This window comes from Onthophagus taurus, chromosome 7 (genome assembly GCF_036711975.1).
Source record: "Onthophagus taurus isolate NC chromosome 7, IU_Otau_3.0, whole genome shotgun sequence".
Classification (NCBI taxonomy): domain Eukaryota; kingdom Metazoa; phylum Arthropoda; class Insecta; order Coleoptera; family Scarabaeidae; genus Onthophagus; species Onthophagus taurus.
Genome location: NC_091972.1, coordinates 22,230,325 through 22,247,187, shown reverse-complemented (window position 1 = coordinate 22,247,187; position 16,863 = coordinate 22,230,325). Strand labels below are relative to the sequence as shown.

The 16,863-nt window shown below is 34.1% G+C and overlaps 1 protein-coding gene across 1 annotated transcript in view; it reads left to right on the top strand.

Annotated features, from left to right (window-relative positions):
- LOC111415938 (neural cell adhesion molecule 1) overlaps window positions 1-9,959 on the top strand; it is a 266,395-nt gene extending 256,436 nt beyond the window's left edge. The window contains exons 11-14 of the mRNA XM_071197577.1: window positions 2,110-2,448; window positions 6,981-7,307; window positions 7,726-7,826; window positions 7,885-9,959. Coding sequence (XP_071053678.1) covers window positions 2,110-2,448; window positions 6,981-7,307; window positions 7,726-7,826; window positions 7,885-8,070 — 953 coding nt within the window. The 3' untranslated portion in view covers window positions 8,071-9,959. The remainder of the gene's footprint in view (window positions 1-2,109; window positions 2,449-6,980; window positions 7,308-7,725; window positions 7,827-7,884) is intronic.
- The last annotated feature ends 6,904 nt before the right edge of the window (window positions 9,960-16,863 follow it).

Genomic DNA, 16,863 nt, shown 5'->3' with positions numbered 1-16,863 from the left:
AGAAGAGGAAATCAGATCTAACGCGATGGGCAAGAGAACAGAAGAAAACATAGTTAAGAAATTCTCGAATACAATATCAGATTCCGCAGAGTCGCTGTAAATGTAAAAATAAGATATTCGCCGCATGTGGTAAGAAAATATTTGTCAGTTTCCAAAAACTAAGCCACAGTGAGCAAAATCTGTCTAATAGCAAAACCGGCTGCTCAGCATGTTAATAAAAGTAGATCACCCAGGAACGTTTCTGAATACAACTAAGCGACAATCTGTTATTATTTGTCAAAACATCGAACATCTCAGAAGAAAAAAGATTTTAAGTTTGAGATAGACGACGTCAGGGATGGTAGCCGAAAATATCCTTCTCGAAAAACTAAAATATCGATAGAAACACTGATGAAAATTAATGATTTTTTAAGGAACTTGCCAGCAGTAGAATCCCGTTGCAGCCGTTCGCAAAACAAGAAATATTTAAATTCTGACCTTACAATATCTCAACTCCATAAGAATTATTGCAAAAAGCTCCCTGAGAATACAGTAAAGTAAGGAATATTTAACAAGGTGTTTAACGAAGATTTTCACTATTCATTCGCTCATCCAGGAAAATATATATGCACAGTATGCACCAGGTTTTTAGCTGATCTTGTTTCTGCAAAACACAGACGAAAACGAAATACGATCCCAACGAAATTCCATCTTCAACGAGCACAGGACTTCTTTGATATACCTGCTTAAAGAATGTGCACCTAGGAATGAACTAGTTATATGTTTTAATTTCCAAAAAAAGTCTGCTTCTACCCGTAACTAACATTGGTGATGAATACTACAAGAGACAGTTGTGGCTTCATAATTTTGGCATAAACAATGTTGTGACTAATCAAGCCAGCATGTTTATCTTTACTGAAAATTTTGCAACAAAAGGTCCTAACGAGGTGATATCATCGATAGGTTATTATGTAAGGCAACATAGGAAGGAAAATCAGAACAAGCTCACCATTTTTTATGATAACTGTTTTTCTCAAAACAAGAACAGATTTTTGTTTACTTATTTAGATTCTCTTTGCGCATCGGGAATACCCTGGAGTACCTGGCCACTGCATGATATCAGTGGATCGCTGTTTCGCACTGATTTAGAAAAAGCGACTTAAGACAGAAAAAGTTGATAATCCCGACTATTACATAAAGCTCATACGGAATACTCGAACTAAAGATCCTTTTGAAATAGCGATGCTAGAACATAGTCTACTAACAAAGTATAGTACCATTTCAGAAGTTTTTGTGATTACCTAGGCTGGTTATAAACGGTTCTATGCAGACAAAACAAAGCCATCAATACCTGGTATAAAACAAAAAACCTGAAAAACCGAAAACCAAACGATGACAGAAGAGTACCCCAACTTTGTTGTATATAAAATAACACCCAAGATGCCGTAGCAACATTTTGCCGAACGACGTACACAATTGTTTTAAAAAACAAGGAAGAAAAATTGAAGAAGCTTTCTTGTTGCGGGTATTGAAAAAGAAGAAAATAGAAAATTTTACGAAATACTTGATGAAGACTCAGAACAGAACCAAAAAAATCAAGACGGGGAGACAGAATCGGACGTACAAGAGTACGAATAAATTTAATTAGTTCGTGTTTTTGCTTGTTTACTAGCTTTATTGTGTTAGAATCAGCTAAATTTAATAAACAATTCCTCTAATATACATTTTGATTAATTTTGTTAAAATGTCTCTAAGTTAAAATCGCTATCATTTTTGTTCTAATAGAGAAATGTATTTCTTTCTGTAAAAATCTTTAAGAAAGTAGTTACAATTTCCCAAGATAACATCCTTAAAAGATTAGTCAGATAAAATAAACAATAATATTTCTAGAATAAATTGAAAACAAAAAACCGAAAATTCTGAAAATGTGTAAAAGCTACTTAGGGACTTCTTGCACTAAACCCTTCAATTCCAGATAATTATATTGGTAACTTGCCTAAATTGCTTCGTTGACGACGATACTTCACAGACTCTGCGGGAGATTCATTGCTTCCTCTCGATTTATTAATTTTTTTGCATCCAAAGATCAATTGGTAAGGTGAGTACAATAATGATAATTTTATTCCACAGCGAAGCCGAGCCCATTGAGTAATTGCACCCTAAGGGCGGCCGCTAATCAGAGTTCGGACGCTTTGGAAGTGGAGTGTCGTGCAGGATACGACGGCGGTCTTCCCCAGAGGTTCGTCCTGGAAGCATATGACTCATACACGATGCGGATGCGATTGAACATGAGCAGCTCAAACACAGAAAACCCACTCTTCCGAATCGAACTCGGGGAGTTGGTGCCTCCCAACGGAGACGGCATTCCCCCCACGCTCAGAATATTGGTCTACGCGCAAAATGCCAAGGGACGAAGCGATAAGGTCATCTTGGAGGACATTACGTTGAATGATGCCGAAAAACGTACAGGTATGATTTATGAAATAAAAAGTGTTGAGTTTATATATGAAGGAAACACATCTTTTAGAACTTTTTCGAGTTAACACTAAGAATTTTAAAAGTGTCTTTTTCTTTTATATTGACTTGTCGATAATAAAAGTATACCATTTAGTTTAAGTATTCAACAAATTTATCAACTATCGTTGTATAAACTTAAAGACACGTTCTAACTTCAAGTACTCGCGGTATTTTTTGAATTTTACTATTTTTAAAGGTGCACTAACTCATTTAATTTTACATATTTTATATTTTACGTAGAATACGAAACTTATTTCGTATTCTATTAACTGATGACATAAAAAATTTCTTTTTAGATTTAGGTTTCATTTAATTTGCTTACTTTGCTCATTTATATTTATACCACTTTTCGTGGGGTTATAAAACAAAATCGGGTTTTTGGGTTTCAGCATCAACAATGCTGAAATACATAACATTTGAATTTAGGCGTACGTCTATTAAGACGGCTAAACCAGAATGTTGGAAACTAAAACTGGAACTAACACTAGACCTAGAACTAGAAACATTACAAATGGGTTAATTCTAAAAAACAATAAATATGGTCTCTAAATATAGTAATATTGTTACATAGATGTGGTCTCTTTGGGCTAACACTTATGAAATAATAAAATTATAAGTTAATTATTATAAATAACATTTTTTATTGACCTATTGTCTTGTTGTTTGTATTTATATCAATTCAACTTTTTTGTTTTTTTCGGTATCAATATGAGGGGTTATCTCATCATCAAAAATGAAAGATGGTTTCAGCAAATCGAGGTTTACATTTAATTCTTTATTGCCTTTCATTATAACGAAAAATTTTAAATCTCTTAATCATTTTGAAGGCATCACTTCATACCTAGAAGACAAGGTAGGTTTAATACCAGTGATTTTAACATATACAAAGTTTGACCTGAACAATTCTTTGTGTATAAAAGGTTTTTGGCTGGTATGTATGGTTGACTGAACTGGTTTAATGTAAGCAAAAAATGTTCTTAAACTTGATAATAATGGTTCAGTAACAATTGATGGTTGGGAAAAATTCTTCCGGTAATCTGAGTGGCTGACCATAAACCAGTTCTGCTGATGAACAACCTAAGTCCTCTTTCAGAGATGATCTGAGACCAAGTGGTAATAAAGGTAAGTTATGGTGTCATCTGGCGGAATTACCTTGGGCAACAATCGCTGATTTCAAAGTACGATGAAATCGTTCTATCATACCGTTACTTTGTGGCTGACAAGCGAAAGTATGTATTTGATGAGCACCCAAAAGTAATTGGAATTTTGAAAATAATAGTAATGCCGAGGTTGCAGAAATATCTTTTAGTGGAACAGCCTCTAGCCACATCCAAGGGATGAATCGAGTGGGTGAACCAAATCAATGTGTATGTGTTCAAATCGAACTTTTGGAATTTTGATTTTGAGAATTGGCGATTTTGTATGCTTTTGTATTTTTACTTTCTGGCGTTGTAAACATGATTTTGTCGAAATACGAATTTGTTTTGATATATGAGGCCAAAAGAATTTTGTTTTTATTAAATGAATGGTTGCTCGTAGCGTTGTAGGTTGTAGCAATAACTGATAGGGAGTAGTGTGAGTAAGAAAATTGTTTGTGTATTAGTTTCGACAATTCGATATCTGTGAGTTGAGCTTTGTAAAGTGTAAGTGTGTCAGGGTACTGAGAATTTAGTGTTTCAATATTTGTTCTGGACCAAGTGTTTGCAACAATATTGGAACTTCCCTTAATGTATCTCACATCGGATGTATATTGTGTTATGTAATTTAGGTACCTGGTTTGTCTTGGTGTTTTTTCTGTTGTTGAAAATATTGCTGTAGTTAAAAGTTTGTGGTCGGTAAAAACTGTAAAATGGTTTCCATGTAAAAAATGATTAAAAAATGTTATGGCAGAATATATTGCCAATAGTTTTCTGTCGAAAGTTGAATATTTAACTTGACTCTGAGAAAGTTTATGTGAATAAAATCCTAACGGTTGGGGTCTTTCATCGATAATTTGGCTCAGAACTACTCGTAAGTAAGTGACAGTGAAGCATGGGAGATGGATAAGCCAGAACGGTAGATTTTCTTAGAAGATCTTTAGCTGTTGTGAAAGAAATTTTATGATCGCCTGACCAAGAAATTATTAATTTTTGTTTAAGTGAATAAAGTGATGATAAAAGATTATGAAGGGGTGATAAAATACTGCAAATATAAGTACGAAGGCTTCCACGGCCGGTGTGAATTGAACTAAAACTAGAACTATCAGTTGAAACTTTCGGGTATTGCCGTGCGTCTTTTAAGAAAGGGTTTGAAGGCCATGTTGCAACCTTCTTCAGAAACTGGTTCGAAGTCACTTCGCCCAACCCAACCCAACCCAACCAGTTTCTGAAGAAGGTTGCAACATGGCATCCGGAACGTCAAACCTTTTCTTAAAAGACTCTAATGTTGGTTCTAGTTTCAGTTCAAATATTGCAAATGTTTGGAAAAAATCTATGAAAAAAACTTTGTAGTTCCTTTAAAGTTTTTGGTTTTGGAAATTTTGAAATACATAGCATCAATCCTAGACTTAGAAGGTTGAATACCATCGTTAGTGATATGATGACTAAGAAAATCTATGGAAGTAACTCCAAAAACACATTTAGATGGTGGATCTAAATAATGTTCTTGTTCGTTATGACTTGCAATGAAAATGTCATTTAAATAAACGAATAAGAAGTTGAGATGCGAAAGAACGTCATTTATAAATCTCTGAAAGGTCTGAGCAGCGTTACGGAGGCCAAAGGGCATACGGGTAAACTTGAAAAGACCAAAAAGTGTGGTGATAGCTGCCTTAGGAATGTCGTCTTCTTCTAACGGAATGAATTTCTTACTAAATCCACTTGTGAAATAATTTTGCATCTATTCACATGATGAAGGGGATATCGATCCGAAATAGTAACGTTATTATTATCATAGTAGTATCATATATAGTATCTATATAGTATATCATAGTATCATCGTAGAGGCGATGCTGTTGAAGAAGAAGAGGGTCGACATATTGCCATGACTACCATATGTTCAAATACCCTTTTGGCTATTGCGTGTTTATGTATATCTAATCGTCGAAGCCGATAAAACGGTAAATGGGAGTTAGTTATAATTTTGTGTGTTGTCTGATATTTGACTGGTGAAGAAAAATCCGGTGTAAAGGTTAATTTTGGGAATGATCTTAAAAGAGTTGTAAAGGAACTGTACTCGTAGAGGATGTAAGTGTAGCGTGCTATGACATGCCAACTAATTGGATATTAGAAAAACAAAAAAGGTGAATATAGATATAAATAAAAACAACAAGACAAAAGGTCAATAAAAAATTTTATTTATAAAATTACCATATTATTTTATTATTTTACAAGAATTGGCCAAACAAGACCACAAAAGATATTCTCACTTATGTAATAAGTAGAAGTAGTAGTAGTATAATAATAGTAATAATAATATACTATATATAATAGTAGTAGGCAATAGAAGTGAAGTTGAATGGCGGAAGTCTAATAGACAATGGGAAATGTCGCAAAACTTTAAGGAGGCATCCTCCTGCATAATTGGACGTTCCAATAAATTGCGGTTAAACTTTATAACTTGAGGCGCTTAGAGGTAGTTTCCGACTAGAACTTTTGCAATCGCTGAAATTTGTCTAGTGGCGAATTCCTCCTTGACAAACTGAAAGCATATTAGTCTATACACAGAGATATAGTAGATTTGCAGCGTGAGTTGCGGTAAAATGGGATACGGAGTGATCAAAGGCGGTACACTGCAGAAAGTGTTTCATGGGAGCTTTTAAGCCGAAGATGCACTTTTGGGTCATATCACAAAGGGCGCGTTTTCCCTAAAAAATCGCCGGTCGACTACAAAAGCACAGCCCGGGGGCGATGTGTTTCGCGTATCTCCTGGAATCCAGAGCATTTCATATAGGTAACGGGCTTAATCTATTCCCGGGGTCCAGATGGTGGCTTTTTCGCTGCACGGCCTCTCAAAAGTAACGGCCCGGGGCAGAGTCCTTCCTGCTAGGCACTCGCCCCACTATACGAATACAATGGAGTGCATTACGTCCGGTTCACTGCTACTCCTGGTTTTCTTCCTTTACCAACTCCGATAAATTCCCTTAAAGGCACACGTTCATAATTTCATAGAATAACATGCTACATGAGTTACATATAGAGGTATTTTAAAATTTAACACCCAGATTCGAGTTTTCATCTTGATAAGAATCTCGAAATACGTTCGTGTGTAAACTCACATTTTACCATCCATTTTTACTGTCGCCACTTGAGGATTTACGAAGGTACGTGACGACGTGAAGGGCCCGCTTTCTACTCGTGTTCTACACAACCTGAAATTAATTCTGTGAGGAACCCTACTGAAGGTATTAATACGTCTCTAGAAGATTAAGCGTACATTCGTAACACGATTTATTCTTGTTTTATTATATAGAATGTAGTTAATATTTTTTTTCTTAAATTTTTTAGATGGAAATGGTAATATAAGTATATTACCATTAGCAGCATTACTAACAGGATCTCTTCTTACGTTGGGAATTGCCATCTTATTGATCGTAGTTCTCGCAATACGAAGAAGACATCGTCACTGTCCTGGGGCGCACTGCAATCACCAAATAGACGGTGCTAAGCAGCCGAAGATAACCCCACAAGCGTCAAGACCGAGTTCTATGTTGGAGATCAATACTGGCGATCACCGTTATGTTGTAGCTTATACGCTAAAGCCCGTTTCCGATTGCTCGACGCCGGTTAACACTGGCGGAGACCGTCAGCCGGACATTCTCAATACACCGCGTGGTAAGTCCTCGTTTATTAATAATCAAAATTAGCTGTTGTGTTGTGGGGTCATTTAAAAACCATTAAATTAATTGAAATATCAGAACTGTTATGGTAGTTCATAGGGTGTCAACTAAAAGCAATTGCGGAGTTGTAGCCGTGAAACTAATGCACCAGAAGACACATAACGCTACGTCAGCGGGAATATGAGGAACACAACGCAACGTGAGAGAGCGCACCGTCTCCGTGCATAATGGATGTTAGGGGTATAACAAAGCGATTTATTCAAGCCATGAAACCAGTCCAACGGGGGAGAATTCCCTTGATGTCTAGTTCTGTATTCCACTTACCATGTCACAAGTTATGACATATTAAAATAACCGATAACGGACAAAAATATACAAATGATGCATGAATAACGTGATAATATTTTTTGCAGGTACCGATACAACTCCCCCAAATGCAGGCGGACCCTTACCAAGGCCAGACGCGCTTTTTACTCCACCCAGCGAGAGAAATCGTTACAATTTTACTAGTTATGTAAGAACAAAAATTAAGTGGTTTTAAAAATAGTTTTAATCGATTAAATTATTTTTAGAGCCATAATCCGGAAATAAATTCCCCCCCAGAATTAGGAGTGGAACCAATCAATACGTCAAATACGACGACTTTAGGGAGGCCTAGAGTTCGACAACGTGTGGAACCCCAATTTTCTAACTTCGCAACCATGCGTCGAGATCACATCATAGCGGATTCCATACCGGGGCCGGAAAGTTGTGTTTAAGTGCACCTGTGTTAAAACAAATTACATTACTAGAGTCCCAAGTTGATTTGGTATCACACCTATATTATTACTATCATTGTTCGTTATCATACGTCGATGCTTTTGTGGGGTTGTAAGATCTTATTGTATTTCGCGGATTTCCCATTCTTAACTAATATCGAAATTCAAAATCGTTTTAATCGACTTACACCTTACAAACCTTCTAACTACAAAATTAAATAATATAAACCTATTTTTTAGATTTGAATAATATTTTTAGATGTAGTTCATTACAGATATAATGTAAAAAGCCTGTGATACAGGGAAAGCAGATATTGTTGTATACTGTAACTGTATTTAATGTTGAAACAATCAAGGGTGCGTGTCGTGGTAACATGTCTTCAAAGTATAAACTATAGATATAAAGAAAATTTTAAATCAACGAAGAACAAATCGAGATATTCGATGACCATATAGACAGTTTAAGAGGAAATATGTATAAATGACGGTAAACTGAGATAGGCCTATCTTGTGAATAAATAAAAGCGATTATTACTTTTAAGTTATGCAAAATGATTTAAAATTAACCCATTTGATCTATAAGCTCAGATATATACGAATGTTTCCTGGCTATTGTCACCATATCGATACACACGCTTTCAATAGGGAGCAAAATAGCCCCAATTATTACTACTTTTTTATAGTTTATGTATTAATTAAACTAAAACTAAAATTAACACCAGCACTACCATTAGAACTAATACTAGATCAAGAACGGATTTAGTCGTGCGTCTTTTAAGACGGCTAAACCCAAATGTTTCTAGCTCCTGGTCTAGTGTTAGCTCTAGTTTCAGATCAATAAAAATATACAACAATCTACCGCTAAATAACAACTAAAACTATAACTAACACTAGTACTAGCACTGTCACTAGAATTAACACTAGGCCTAGAATTAGAGAAATTAAGGTTTAGCCGTCTTGAAAAACGGAAAAATATTAGTTCTAGTGGTAGTGCTAGTATTAGTTCTTGTTTTAGTGGTTATTCAGTGCTAGTTGTTGTATACTTTTAACGAACTGAAACTAGAACCAACACTAGACCTAGAAAAAGAAAGTTTCGAGTTTATCCGTGTGTCATCAGACGCAGTGATAATGACGTAGTGATAGACATTGTGATAGTGTTAAGTTAATTATAGTTTTAGTGGTTACACAGTGCTAGGTCATTGCATATTTTTATTGTACAAAAAATACATAAAATTCGAACTAGGAGGTAAAACTGTAGCTTCGCCAATTGATACAATGAAGAATTTGTGGCACTGGAAATATCTGGTCATTCCCTTTGTCAGTTTTTTCGCTGATCATCCGCAAATGCATTATAATTTATACACCTGTATATAATAAAAAAGTTTGGTGACATTAGCCACTTTGTCATATCTTCTGAATGATGCAAATGGGTTAATGAAATATTTTGAATAACTCTATAGCGTGTAAAATTGTAAACAATAGATAATATAAGCATAACATATAATTTTGTTACAGAAAAAAAGACTTCTATTAGATTATATGTTGATGATGATAAGCAATGTGTGAATTAAACAAGTAAATAAATAAATGTATATTAAAAAAGTAAGATAATAATAAGTAAAAAATAAATGATAACATAAAATAAGCTGTACAATTGTCATGAAATTGATACTGATTTGTAAATACTAGTTGAGATTCCAATGTAAAAATAAGGGCTTCATTGCTGTAATATATTGTAAAACTTTTGTATAAAAAGGAAAGACAAAACTCTTATTAGTTGGTGTGAGTACAATTATATTGAGCGAATGATGCGAGCCCGAACTTTACGCTTCTTCTATGTAAATATTATGAACCAATGAAAGGGTATTAATAAATACATGTCCGATTTCCATTTGTTTCTATTATATCTCAAATTAAATCATCAACACCCTACCCCATTTTCTCCATCCCCAATTCTGAATTATTCAAGGATCATTCACGAAATCCTTATTATATTTTCCTCTTCCCGTACCGCTATAACCGCAATGTTCAAGGTCGGTATAATATGCATACAAATGCCTTATATAAAAACAGAAAAAAAAAACTACCCCATTTCGTATCCAGCTGCGCGTATCGACATGTAAGGCCGGAAGGATTTTTTCATATAAGCACTCACCCTATAAAAGGTATTTGGGCGGGAAGGTGATGGGTCCATTCTGAAAATCCAGGCCAGGATTTTCCTGCAAAGGATGAGCCAAGAACGGGAGCACTGCACAAGCTCTCTAGATGCTATAGTAATGACGGCTCGCTTGCGGCGTTACGCTATAACCTCTCAGAGCCGCCTACCGAATATTTCGCCTGAAATGGAACGATTCAGAGCTGCCTCTTTTATGCTGAAGTGAATTTTCTATCGACCGTCAAATACAGTTGGTATGGATTTCACTTCCGTTCTATCGTCTAAGTGATAATACCGCAAACCCATACGGTTTAAAAATATAATACAAATATTAAATACAAATAGTACTACTTATTAAAATATTAAATTTATCGAATATTACGTTATATGACCTCAATATCATGCATTCGGAACTTTGTGTTCCATCCACGGCCTGTTCAGGAGTCGCTGGCGCTGCGCCTCCACCTCTATAGAGCCCTCGTTTGTGTATGCAAAGAGGCTTATGGCTGTACCGCAAAAGCCACCCTTCTCGTGCTGTATCGGCCTGTACGTGAACGAAATCGGGATTTGATGTTGGTAGACATTTCAGCCTTACTTCGGCCCAAAACTCCAGTCACCGCCGATCTGCCCCTTGTAAATTACATCGAAACAATATACTCACATCTTAAACAGAATCCTCAAGTGCTTTTACCTGTATTAGCGATTTACTTGTAAACGTGGGATGTTGTGTATAGAGCCCCGCTGTATTTGTTGGAATATCGATAACCAAAATAAATTGTGGGTAGCCGTAATCGTAACCTAGTAAATATCTACGATAAATATTTTTTTCATCGGTTGCAGCAATTATTTTTACCTTTTTTTAAATAAAATCATAAACGTTAAATTTTAAAAATTGTAAATCTTAAGCAATCATACTAAATTTATTTCTGCGCGTAATGAAATAATTCTTAACTTAATTTAAAGCTAAAAGTGTCCCTTTTAGAACTGTGTATAACTTATTAGGTCTTATTAAAATCATTTGGAGATTTTCTTTTTAAAAATGGCTGTGACTTTTTAGGTTTTATTAAAAATTTTTGTAGATGTAGCTTAAAAATTGGAAATCTAAGTTTTAACTTTTTTATTTTATTTTATTTTATTTATCATTTATTGCCACAGACAAAAATACAAAATTACATAAGATACACTTAACTTAAACAGTATCAGCAAATGGATCATTTTATCGCACAAGCGATCTCTGCCAAATGACCCAACAGAACAAACAAAAATAAAAATAGTATTTGCTGAATATGGCAAGTAGTGACAATTAGATATTATTAACATCACCAAATAAGATTAAGCAAGAAAAGAAAAACAAAGAGAAAAATAAAGAAAAGACACAAAAAGAGAGATAGAGAGCGACTAAAAGAAACTAAAAGAATCTGCCGGATATCAGTTGCCAACAAGTGAGAGCAGTTGAAGAGAGGAAAAAAGAGAAAGACAAAGAACAAAGAATCAGGAAACAGCCAGTTGAAGGGCAAGCAAGTGGCTCTTTAAAACATGTCTAAAATTAGTAATTCTAGAAATATTACGAATTTCAGAAGGCAGTCCATTCCACAGCGCAATCGACTGTACTGTAAATGATCTATGATAAATTTCAGTGCTATGAACGGGAAATGTAAGAATAGTATCAGAACGTGAACGAGTAGCAAGCTCATGAGTTGATAATTGCTGGAACCTATCTGATAAGTACTTTGGGGTGCAGTTATGAAGGATTTTAAATAAAATGGTTAATAAACGAAAGGATCTACGTCTCTCACAGGTTAACATCTGAATGTAATTGCGATACGGCGTTACATGCTCAAATCTATTTAGGTCAAATATGAACCGGATACAATTATTTTGTAGCCGCTGCAATTTACTCAGAAGAGTCACCGAGAGATCGGGATAAACCGCGTCCGCATAGTCAATTTTAGTCAATTCCTAAAAAAGAATGGATAGAAAAATGACTATACTGATCTTATTTCTACGAATAATAAATTACTTTTGTCTTAAATTATAGTTAGAAGTTCAGCTTTTAAAAGTGTAAGTTTTTAGGTTTAAAGGAAAATGATTGGAGGTACCTATTTCTTAAATATTAGAGTAGAGACGTTATAAATTAGTATTTTTGGGGAGCAGGTACAATATGTTCCCAAAAAGTAATAATTCCAAATATCCGTTACAACTGTTCCTCTGTTTCAACCGTTATACAATAGTGTACAAGGATACGATACTTAATCTGTACCCATATTTAATACTAGTTAGAGTACAATTTTTTCGTTTCAATTAAAAAAATATTCCATCAAAAATAACTGCTTTTTTTGGTGTTCGGTTCAGTTCCGTGTATTAAATTTTAAAATTTGTTTGTAATGAAACTATCTTCTAGCACAGCGATTCCCAATTAGTTATAGACCCCCTAAAATCGTTTGTGTTCGCCATGAACCCCTATACTAAATAAAAAAATTAAACCCCTAGACAAATTAATAAACCGTTCGTTTTATATATAAAGGATATACTTTGTTTTATGTTTTAACTAGTATCACAAGGTACAAAAATAAATAAATTTAGAGCAAAAAAAGTTTGGTTGTATATTTTTCGACAGTTTAACGCGTAATTCGGCATCCAAATTAATTAATTCTTGATTTACTTTTTACTTGAAGTAACGACGAAAAGTATTGTTCACAAAGATATGTGGTTGAAAAGGGTATTAAAATTTGCAAAGCTTTTTTTCCTAAATTCGGCGATTTATCGAAAACGTAAGCTTAGAAATCAGATTTTTTTCTTTGAAAGCCATTTGAAGCTCTCCATTGGTAACTAAGTCAATAAAATCGTCTTCCTTGATCTCCATAACTCCATATCCATATAATCTTTGATAATAAACGGATTGCGAATCCATGCCTTACTTCTGCCAGGAAGTGGAAAATATTCTCTGAAGGTGCTTCTTAGATTTGCCAAATGACTCATGATTAGTTGTGCTTCCTCATTTGGAAGTGTATTTTCAGATATGTTTAAAAATGTGGACAAGTTTTGAAATGATTCCACATTTCCGCTTTTGAGTCGATTCTCCCATAATTCCAGTTTCAAAATAGTTGCTCTTGCCTTCTACCTGGAAACAATACATTTAAATTTTCTGGGGAAAATTTATTAAAGCGATGGTATTGGAAACGTTGTTCTTCCATTAAGAATACATTGACTTCTTTACGTAATTCCCAAAAGTCGACTCAGTGCTTTTTCCTTCGAAATCCACCTTACATTTATATGCATTAGCAGTGCATAGTGATCGCTTCCCATTTCTTTGCATAACTGTGAAAAAAGCCGCGTATTCAGCGCTCTACTTTTAATAAAATTTGTTATTCCGGTACACTCATGTAAGACCGCTTTTAATTCTGCAGGAATTTTTTTTGTAACCAACGCTTCTCGATGTATAGCACAATGGTACCACTCTGCAGATAAAGATACTTGCTTTATTCTCGCCTTCAGAGCTGTTATTCTTCTGGACATAGCTTTGGCACCGTTTGTGCTTACACCAACACATTTCGCCCAATAGATTTTGTTTTTATTGAAAAACGTATTTAATTTTTCAAAAATTTCTTCTGCAGTGGTGTTAATTAAGAAATGGCATCTTCATGCTTCTATCTTATACAGCACAATAAAACTGTATAGCAAACCAAAGTGATATACGAACTCTTTGCATTAATTGATCTTTTATGTTTTCTGCCATACTTTGAATTCTTCTCTGCACTGTATTGTTTGACAACGGAATTTGTGTAATTTCTTTGGCAGCTTGATCGCCAATTATTGCAGACACCATAATTTTTGCTGCTGGTAATATGAAATCTTCAGCAATAGTATGAGGTTTACCTTTTTGAGCTATTAGTTAGCATACCTTAAAGGAGGCAATTATGGCTGAATTGTTTGATGCTGGTATGACAATGTGGGACAACCTTCTTTGAATGTTCTTCAATTGTTGTTCTTTCTTTTTAAAAAAATCCGTGGGTTTTTGCTGAAACTCTGGGTGCTTTGTTTCAAAATGATGTCTTAACTTAGCTGGTTTCATAGAACCATTTGCTAGAACCTGGCGGCAAATAAAACACTGCGGTCGTGTTTTGCCAAATTCCGAGGACAGAAATTCTGTAAAACCAAAGGATAAATATTCTGCGCTGTATTGACGGGCCTTCTTCATGACAGGAAGAGTAGGCGAGTAATTTCGATTACGGGAAGAAATAGTAGAAGGAGTCGAAACGTTTTCACCAGTGCCCTCGTTATCATGATCGCTTCTTGTATCACCTAAACAAGTACCGCCACTTAAATCTTTATTCCTTGTTTTTTGTGATTTCGGAATCAACCAACGTTCCATTGCTCTATAAAGGTAAATAATACTGCAATACTACTTTCAGATATTGTTTTCTGTAAAATTGACTTCAAAGTTTTATTACTGAACAGTTTTCGCAGTAGTAATAACCGAAAATTTAATAAAAAATAACTAATGGTAGTAATTTTGACTCGAAAATAAAGGAAAACATTTTTTCAGGTCAGCGTTGGTTTTCGATATATTCGACAATTAATAATTCTTATCATCGACACTAAAATTAAACTAGAAAGCAGGTAATCTCAACGAAAAAAAAAACAGTTTAAAAAAATTTTAATTATTTAATTATTTCTTTTAGTAAAGAAAAAAAAAAGGTTTTGGTAAAAAAGATCATTTTTCTACCAGCAATGTCAGCTACTTTTTGTTTTAACACGTAATTGTTACCTAAAACCCAATTGGAAGAAAATTAAACAAAACTGGATCTAGAAATGAAAGAATACGTTTGTATTCTTTCATTTCGAGTTAAAACTGATTTTTCTACATGGAATTTGAGTAACGTTATCTGTTGTTTCATTACCCTGTAAAATAAAAAAGTAAAAATATATTCGTCTTTGCAACATCTACTCACCAAATATTGCTTGAAAAATGTCAATATTGAGTTTGGTTACTAAATTTCTTCTTTAAACGATTTTTGCGAAGCTAAACTACGAACACTTATAGATTTAAAAAAACAGGTAGAAAGCACTTATAACGACAAAGTAGTCGCTAAGAAACTTAAAAAAATCCCCCAAATGAGTAATATTACCAAATGTCTTAAAAAACGTTACAGATTTCTTCTGAGAGCAATATTAATATTTAAATTTTCACTTGTTTTGTGATTTATTTGCCTACATTATTTTTCACAAATGCGCTGTGAACTCCCAGTATTGTGGCAGTGGACCCCTAGGGGTCCAAGCAACCCTTATTGGGAATCGCTGTTCAAGCATAATTGGTAAGATTTTAAAATTTTATATCTATTTTGGTAATAAGCGTACCATACGAATTTTTACAAAAATAAAAACAACATAGGAGAATAAATAATTAATTAAAGCGGCTACGGTACGAAAAACTTCATAACGATAATTTGTTTTTAAGTACCAGTATCAGTTTAATTGGTAATTGTTGTTACAAAAAATACTTTCAAACTTTGTTTATCCTACTCGTACTGAGTAATAAGTAATGTTGAGAAGGAATCGATAAAGTTTATAAAACTAGTATTTTGTACCTATTATTTTTTAAGTTTAGTAACTATTCCTAGAACAACATACTAATACTTGTTCCAAAATAGCAAGTACAAGTGTTGGAGCTATAAGGGTCTCTCGTGTATTACCTTGGCGGCAAGTGACCTCGATTTATATTCTTCATTGTGTTCTTCATTACGACGTTTGCGCTATATTCTTAAGATTTTATCGTCTGCTGGCTCAGAGCGACCTTGGGTCATGTTCTTTATTGTCATGAAATATTCGTGCCGAAGCTGCTTGCGACCAAGGCACTACCTCCATCGCTGTTTACCTTTAATTCTTATCATTGTAGTAAACCCGGAAACAGGAAACATTTAAGCCAAGGTCACTTACAGCCGAAGCGCTCTTTGTTGTCCAAAACCTATTTTATCAAACATTTTCAAATCATAAAACATTGTAAGAATGCAAAAAAATTGAAATTTTAGCGGAACTTCAAAACTTTTTATTGTAGAAATCATTTCGCAAATACTTCTGATTATTTTTATACATATAAACTTTAACATATATTCTATTCATTTTATACAAGAACATTACCTTTGCTAGTTTTCTTGCTAGATTTTCTTTTGTAAAAGACTGCTAGTTAATGAATAATTTATGTTTGAGTAGACATATCGTTGTGAGCTAAATCTATCTACCTACGACTAGAGTGTGGTATCAAAAGATTCCCCATTTAATGTAGAATCTGCTCATAATAAAATCTCGTGCCCGTTTTTTCCAGATTCGAAGAAATATTTTTTTTTAATTGCCGCACGGTGAGTGAAATCCATCGGTACAACGTTATAGAGATCTCATAACAGAATTTAAATTTTATACTCTCAATTTGGTATTGTTTTGTGAATTCTAAAATAGGTTATTAATAAATTTATTATATATAATATTATTAAATTATATAATATTATTGTTTGTTACAAAAATTATTAATTTTATCGCTTGTTTTCCATCTATTGTTATTTAGCTACATAGCAAACAAGTTTTAAAAAAATATTTGGGTTTACGTATCAATACAGGTTATCGACGTTGTTTGTTATAAAGTT